At 40.8% G+C, this 8,862-nt stretch overlaps 1 protein-coding gene across 1 annotated transcript in view; it reads left to right on the forward strand.

Annotated features, from left to right (window-relative positions):
- LOC143027941 (uncharacterized) overlaps nt 1-8,188 on the forward strand; it is a 63,830-nt gene extending 55,642 nt beyond the window's left edge. Inside the window, exons 2-4 of the mRNA XM_076189585.1 lie at nt 4,942-5,031; nt 5,256-5,422; nt 7,367-8,188. Coding sequence (XP_076045700.1) covers nt 5,002-5,031; nt 5,256-5,422; nt 7,367-7,622 — 453 coding nt within the window. The 5' untranslated portion in view covers nt 4,942-5,001 and the 3' untranslated portion in view covers nt 7,623-8,188. The remainder of the gene's footprint in view (nt 1-4,941; nt 5,032-5,255; nt 5,423-7,366) is intronic.
- Nucleotides 8,189-8,862: the final 674 nt, after the last annotated feature.

Here is an 8,862-nt window from a genome sequence, read left to right on the forward strand (position 1 = left end):
TGGATGTTAGGTGGAATCGAGAGGGAATCCAAAAAGATTTCTTGTTCCACTGCTAGATCCTGAGGGAGAAAGGCGGGACCAAGAAACTCTCCTGCCAATAATTCGGCGCTTTATTAGGCAAGGGTCCGTGATCGTGAGCGATTGTTGGCATGCATACCGCAATCTCAGGGACATCGGGTACACTCACCTCGCTGTCAACCACTCGCAAAACTTTGTCGCGCCAGGGGACCCTCAGGTACACACCCAAAATAAGAGGCTTTGGCGCGACGTCAAAGAGTGGGTACTGAGGCCTGGTATTCGGCCTCGGTACTTCCGACAGTACCTAGCAAGGTACATTTTCATGAAGGAATGTCATGGAGCGAAGATCCATGCATTCCTTCAAGCTGCAAAATATTTGTATACTCCGCAAGCTGAGAGTGGTTGAAAAGCCCGCCAACGTCTCACGACGACGCCGACGAGGACCGGCCGGATGATATCTAATTTGCAGGTAATGATTTATTAAACACAGGTTAGGTTAGGTTAGTTTAGTTTTAGACAAATTTATCGTCCTTTCATTTCTCCGACATCGGCATCTACCACAACAAACATGGCGTACCATTCGTCGTACACGACTTCGTTACTTAAGAAATCTGTTGTAGCAACGTATTTTTATTTTCATTTCCGCACAAAATTGCATATTACGTTGATATATTTAATTTTGTATTGCTATATTCAAACAAAGGTCTAAAGTAAAATTTTACCGATTGGTCTACTGTATGAAGAATGCCGCATAACGGAAATTAACGTTCGACTTGTTTCCGATGGAAAGCTATCTCGGGATAGGCGAAAGAAGTACGTGAAACTTCAGCAGAAGATATTCTTATTATGGGATGTTTACGATAAAGGAACGAAAACAGCAAAACAACTAATGAAAGCGTGCTCATATCTGAATGGACCTGTCGTTTCATGAGGAACTAGTGTGCTTTGGCGGGGATGTATTAATCCCTCCTGATTGTTCAAATATATTGTGTTCAATTTGGCAGGTTCCATTGTATTCATGATCTCCCATATTTGGATCAGTGCATCTATGCCAAACGGAATTTAATTTATCATGAATTTATTATTATTTTGGATTTTTTTCATTTCGGGACAAACTATTACCTGTGAAATTATATGTATGATCTGTCATGGTCATCGGTTTTGACTTGTGTATTGTTTATTTTATTTCTTGATTCCTGTTCAAATAAATTCTTTGTGTACAAAATCTAATTTTGATTTTGTGTGTTCAAGGATTCACATAGGCTAATGCAATGACATCAATCGGCCCCCATTTGAGCGGAAAACGGGTGTGGTGCAGGTCATTGCATCCACACATGAACTTGACGCATTGTTGAAGTAGGATTATGAGTTGTTGAAATAATTGAATAAAATATGATATCTTGAGTTGAAAAACATCACCCCCGCCCCCAACTAACACCCTTTCTCAATGATATTATCATTGAGGACGGGTGCTTATGGAAAAATATCAGAAAGGGGAAATATCAATATAGAAAAACCAAATCCTTTTCCAATTCTCATATCCCGAATTGAAAAGTTAGTTTGGTTCCAAACCTCTCCGCTAGGCAGGGCTATGGTATCGTCGTCGGTCGATCAAGCGCACCAAATACAGAAGGAATACTCAAGGGAGCAGTCAATGATGTAAAGACGACTGAAGATGAAAAACATTTAAATTTTAAGAATGTTAATACCTTAAGGCAACAGCAAGTAATCACTGACGTTTGAATTTTTACTTAACTAACGCCTCATAGCAGTGTTGCAAAGAATTCACACCTCGCGAAACCAAGACTAGGTAGGTAGGGGCGAAATGACCACAGCTTGGGGCAAAACAACCAAACCTCTCGGGACGAAATGACCAAAGATGGGGTGAACTGACTGGGGGCGAAAAGGCAATGGGGCGAAACGACATGGAACCCTTCAGGATCCAGCCTTTATTTGGGTCCAAGAAAAGCTTTGTATGTTACACTCTAGTATTTAGGAACGCAGAGTACCTACAGGGAAATATCAGAGATGTTTGGTGTGTCACAACGTAGTGTTTGTGTCCAGAGACTGATTGATGTCATTTGCAATGCAGGAAAGGATGTCTTTTTGTGGCCAACTCCTAAAATTTCTGAAATTGCACATGAATTCTAAGAAATGGGAGGAATTCCCAGTGTGGTAGGGGCTCTGGATGGATGCCACATTAACATCAAAGCTCCATCACCCACGCAGGCCGATTATGTTGATAGAACACAAAAACAGTGTCATTTTACTTGCAGTTTGCTTGCCTAATAAAAGTTTTTCCTACATTCAAGTGGGCTTCCCGGGATCTGCACATGACAGCCGAGTGCTAAAGTCAACTTCACTTTATAAGAAAATCCAAACCGGTGACCTAAATTATTTCCCATCACCACAATATCATATTGTAGGAGACTCTGCCTTTGGAGTCCAAAAGCATGTAATGGTACCATTTAAGAACTCTGGAAACTTATCACAAGCACAAATTCTCTTCAATACTAAACTCTCCAAAGCAAGAGTTACCATTGAAAATGTTTTTGGTTTCTTAAAAGGTAGGTTTCGACGATTGAAGCATGTAATGCCGATATTCTTCGGATACCTAAAATAATAAAAGCATGCTGTGTTCTTCACAACATATCAATAACTAATCCTGATGAAATTAAATTGACTAAACTTTCTTCATGAAGTATCCTCAGATGACAGGATTGGGGCCCAGTGATTACCGTCTGGCTCTTGTTAACACAGGGAGCAGCTCTAGATCAACAGCTATGCACATGAACCTGACATTACAAATTTACAGTATATGAATATCGAAAATACATAAAACACATTGTTTACTTGGACTAAACCCTCACATTACCCGAGGCAAAAAGTTAAGGGAGGGCAGCAAGGGGTAACAATATTATTCAATATGGCCAAAAATGAAACAAGTGATGGACACCGCGTGGGCCCGACTAAATACTTATCTAACAACATCGACACGCCCTTCGATATAAACATCGATAATGTTACAGAAGGACGTTGAGGAGTCTCGGCGCACGCTGATGATGCAGCCTGGGCCGATGGCGGTAGCAGGTAGCCAGGTGAGGGCACAAACTTCGAAGACGATAATGGCTGTGGCGATGTCCGGCAATTATGGTATCTGGTCATTTCACTACCATGTGTGCAGGTTTATCGGATGGTAAGCTACGTACGGTTCAAAGGGAAAAGTACGTTTAGTTGCAGATCTTTGATATTTGGCAGGCCTAACGACGGTAGGAAAACGCCGGTACAGCTTCTGAAAGCGTGTTCTCACTTGAACGGTCCCGTCATCCGTCACCAGTAGGCCCATCAAGACGTCCGTCCGCTATCCTCAGTGAGGCCCATCTTATTTTATTCCGTAGGATTTATTTGGATACCGGTATAAGTGTCGCGATTATTAAGCAATCCACGTCACACTTTCCACTTCCACAAGTCACAAGAAAGTTATTGCAAGTTCGTAATAGTTTCCTTGTGACTATCGTAAGTTTGGTAGGCTAAATATAGCTGTGGAAATACAAAAAATAAAAATAAAAAACGTGCTCGAACATAAGATGTTAAACAGTTCAATAGTGCACTAATACACCGTTATGGCTCACGCATTGGAGTCAACAGCCACCTACGATGGCATAAATGACACAATCGTTAAAATTCATCATCTTCACAAACGGATGCAGAATAGAGTCGTCACCGGCAACGATGGTCCGCCATAAGTAAGCACTATTGCAAGTCACTAAAATTGTTTCACACAGAAATTAAATGTTCTTTCCGCGCCACCATATATTTCCATGCGTTCAGGGTGGCAGATAAGAGCTTACACACGATATCAATATAATTTAAAGCAAAATCTACACACGAGCCGGAGTGCACAAGCTTCTATCCGACGCTGGAGCAAGACTACATACTGAGATTGGTAGGGTGGTACTGGTTTTACAGTAACTGGTACCGATTAGGTCGGACGCGTATTTACAAATCCTTCTAGCGCAATTCCGCTATTAACTACAAATATAAATATACATATAGATAATGTACATACTCATTAGTCATTATCATTTATACATATACAGGCTCCCATAACACTGTTGTTGCTTAATAAAACCTGTGGTACTGTTGTTGCGTCTGATAATTTTGAGTATAGTGTAGTCCTTACAGTGGCGGTTCTTCCTATGGGCGGTATGGGCGGTCGCCCAGGGCGGCATTTGGGAGGGGGCGGCATTGCCCCCTTCCAAATGCAGCTCAAGGTTTGCAAGGTTTGTAAAATTCGCAAATGATTTACTTTTATTCTGTAGTAGCAATAAATATTTCAATAAAATGTTGTTTTGTGAAAGTTTTTGTCGTCTTGAACTTCTTATTTACAATGTGGAGGGGGAGAAGCCAAGCATTTTTATTTTATGTGCATTGTGGAAGGGGGGCGCCGAGGGTGAGGTTCGCCCAGGGCGCCATGTAGGCTAAGTCCGCCACTGGTCCTTAATTCAAATATTTAAACAAAGGAGACCACAAGTCAGGTTACGTTTTAGTGAATTCTTTGAAATGATAATTAATCAAATCCGGCCCTAATGATTGGTGGGGTGTGGGGGAGCACCGAATCAAAGCTTGGAGACGGCCGAATTTTATTAATTGAAAGAGTTCACAGCATCGAGTTATTTGTTTCGTAATTGTTACATCGGCAAAGCGAATAAAAGCCTGTCAAATACTACTTTACCTATTTGTGTAGAACGAGAGATATCTGATGGCATATTACAGTCGTTCCCAAGTGAGGATATAAATCTATATGTGGTTACTACACTTTTAGTGACCAGGATTGCATTCGTGTTTCAGATTCTCCGATTTTCTCTCTCTTTCTCATTCTGTCTCTCTTTTACTTCTTTTACTTTTTTTTTTATCTTTCAGGGAGCAACTTCAGGGATCTATCGGGATCTCCGCGACAGCGCTCTGACTCCTGAAAGCGGCATGTCCGATGTGGACGAGGGTCTTGAAAAGGTGAGTGGAGTTGGCACATGAACTCAAAAACACACACACACACACACACACACGACTTGGCGGTGCGGTTGATAGAGTACTGGACTGCCAGTACGGAGGTGCGGCAGTACCTGGTTCGAATCCTGCCCAGGGAAGAAAAATTATTACGGTACCACTGCGCTTCGGGTGAAAAGGATCACAGGTAGTGATCGAAATATACGGATCTTTTCACTTTCGCCTTCCAGGTGCTGAAGGAGCCCTTTGTGTTCGTGCAAGCCCTCATGAGCATTGAGATGGCGATCATCCGGAGAGGCAGGGGGCTCTATCATCTTGGAAAGGACCGATTCTATCCGCAAGGCTACGGAGTCGTCTGCACCAAGGGCAGCCCCTTCAGAAGCATCCTCGATAAGACGTTAGTGACTTGTGTTTACCTGTACTCCATTCCAATAAGAAATCACACTTGATTTCTGCCGTGCAGTTCGGTACAGTTGGTAGTACTGCAGATTCCTGATCCGCACAGGCACCAGCGGCATGCAAATTCATCATCCCCTTTCAGAAAATATAATATTTCTCCGCTTTGTTTATAAGATACGAAAAAAATTGTTTCAGTCAATAGAAAGAGCAGTCATTCTACGTCAACTGTATTGGAATGGAGTATGGTTGTGTTTACCTATTTGCTGTATACGGGGTTAGAGCTGTGCTCATTGGATCCTGTCTCTTTGCTTTCACTCGTCCAACTTTGCCCTGAGTTAATTTGTGTTGTTGGCCTGAATTATATTTTCATTCAATTTGCTCCCTAAATCTACACAGCTATACTTCTTAACATCTTTTAAGCATTTTTTTTATTCAATCTTTTACTATACCCTCTTTATGATGTTTCAACCCTTACCGGCCAAATTTCTCTGTCCATTTTTTCTATACATTTATATGATCTAAATATCATCATGTCGCCTCTGTTTTCGTTCTTCTAATGTACATTCTTATACATTGTGGAAGCGTTATATTTCTACCCCCACGCCTGTGTTTGCCACGGGTGTAACTTACGCATTAGTCGTATCATGTTTATTTTACATTGAGTACAGATTAAAAATGGAATATACTATAAGTGTGGATAAGAATTGAAATAAGATCGTCTCATAGGTAAGTAAAATGACTTGTTGTTAATTTGAAAATATCTCCTCTTCTTTTTAGAGAAATGTATGCCACAGAGAACCCGCTGTTTCCAACCACATTACCATCCCACCCTCGTCTTTGTTCCCATGACTTCTCTTACGAGTCAAATTCTAGCGCGCAACAGTGAATACCTTATGTACGATGATGCATCATAATACTCACATTTTAAGATATAAAGTTACTGCTGCATTACTCGTTCCCTATTAGTCTGAGTAATAATAAGCACAGAAAACACGATCAAGCCAGTTCAAAGAAGTCTGGGCTAACTCAGGTACAACCACAAAATAAATATAACCAAGACGCCGACACCAGCATGACGCTTACCTCATGGCGCTTACGTAGATGTCACCGTATGGAAGAGGTTAAGGTTCTTCCATTCATAATCAAGAGATATCTTCTGTCATTGTATTATATCCCCTTTAGCAGCCTTAGGCCATATAAGAACAAATATTTGGTAATCGGCCCAACCCTCCAGTAAAAATACGCCCGATCAAAGTATTATTATATATATATATTTTTCAAAAGGATTACTGCAGAAACTGACTTTGCTGGAACTCCATGGATCAAGAGAACCTTGAAATTCATGATTTTCTCATTTTTCTATACTATTTCGCATGTAATCTTGAAATTATATTATAATGTGTTTTAAACCTTGATTTTAGTCCTTGATCGTTGTAATTCCATACACAATCATCTAGAAACTTCCCTTAATTTTCTATTGCAAGGGTATTTCTATGCGAATGCTGAGAAGTGTCAACAAATGATGAACCCTAGATTCTCTCAAAAGATAAAAATAAAACCCTCCCTCCCTCCCACTTTTAAAAATTGAAAGGACGATCACAAATTCTTTATTTATTTTTTATGTGGCCTTAGTACTGCAATCACATCCCTTTATCTTCGATTTTTCATCACTGGAAGACCATGGGCTTTTAGATTCTCCCAATATGGTTTATGTGCCAGTCTGGGAACAAGTTTTGTTGCTGCTCTTTGTATTCTCTCAATCTTGCTTATCCTTCACTGTGTGGAGGACCATACCACTGATGCATAATCTAGTCTTGAGTGTATCAGGGTTTCAATTTTTCTGTTTGTTCCCTTTTTAAATATAATGTTATAATCACGATTTTTAATTTCTACTTACCATCAAGTTGTTAGTCGTTGTCGGAATTTAATTTTCTTTCACCAGCCTAGCTAGGATGACGGAGGCAGGTCTCATCCACAAGTGGGCAAGAGACGAACTCAACAAGTTGTCCGTGCAGGTCTCGAAGACCCGGAGGGTAGCTTCTGACGGAGGCGCTGGCACAGGCGAAGGTATACGGGGTCCCACGGCTCTCACACTCGCCCACCTCAGCGCTGGGTTTCTCCTCCTCGCCATTGGCTATGGACTGGCTTTTGTTGCTCTTACCCTCGAGAAAGGAAGACACTGGTCGATTGGAGACTAACGGACATCTTGACTTCAGCCCAGTCCACCACAAGACCGGTATATTCCCCTGGAGGACGATGCAACCTTTGTTTGTAGTTACAATCTTAATACACGGTTACGATAACGATATTTACACAACCGTGATTCATTTCTAGCCACATCGTAAAGTTTACGCAGAAATTCTGTATGTTATCGTTGATACTAAAATGTATTCAAATTGCAAGTACCATTATTGTGATTATGGTTTTGATTTGGCAAGAGGTGGTTTTGAGACTAGAGTAGTCATCATTTTTTCTCTATTGGCACAGTCATATTATCAGCTGTCAACGGCAATTTTTCATGGCTAGTGACAAAAATATTATGGAGACAGACAAAGGTAGCGTGATGATGGATAACAGTTTCGTAGCGAGTAGCGACCGACTTCAATGTTGTTAGGCGGTAGATAAGGACATTCTTCAACTGTACGTTGATATTCACATTTTAATCATTATCTCAGTATCTTCTCTTCAAGAATCGCACACTCCTGATCTCTGGAGCTATTTCTTGTCTTACTGAATTTAGAAATCCTGTATATAATTCAATAAATGATGGTCAATAACCGGTATACTTATTTAATATCCCACATACGTCACACTACATTTATTTATGACTCCCGACGTTCTCTTCATCTAATACTGACAGTAAATTGTTGCAGTATTCCTTAATTAAAGTTAATAGGCAACAAAGGAAGAAGGAAAACGCCAGATTACATAATTTTTATATATTCTGTAACTCGAAATTATCAAGGGTGGGTACAGGAAGGGATTTTATGGTAAGCCTGAAGTTTGAGGTGCTGGCGATACTTCGTTACGTTAGCTTGCTGGAGAGTTGCAATGGCTGGAGCTGGAAAGTTGGGTTGAGGTGTTGACGCTACTTGGTCGAGGATGCGAGCCTAGACTCTGTTCTGTTCTGTTTAATTTAAGATTTTAATTCCTGCGTTATTTTTGTTAGCCCATTTGGAGGGTGACTTTCTCAATATATGAGTGTGTATATCCTTGGACATACTCGTATACTCTTCGAATATGCATGCATACCGTAAATATGCATGCGTATTCTGTTTATTTTTCACTCTTGCTAGTACTAATAATTAATATCTATGGTAATTAATATTAGGTGAGGCGTCAGTGGACATAATATAACATAAAAAACTCAGAGCTGGGTGCGTTCCTCGATTTTGGGTAGTGCGTTAGCGTTCATGCGTTCCTTCGGCCGCGGTTGGT

The sequence above is a fragment of the Oratosquilla oratoria genome, chromosome 9, assembly GCF_046742065.1.
Source record: "Oratosquilla oratoria isolate Oo_2021 chromosome 9, ASM4674206v1, whole genome shotgun sequence".
Lineage (NCBI taxonomy): Eukaryota > Metazoa > Arthropoda > Malacostraca > Stomatopoda > Squillidae > Oratosquilla > Oratosquilla oratoria.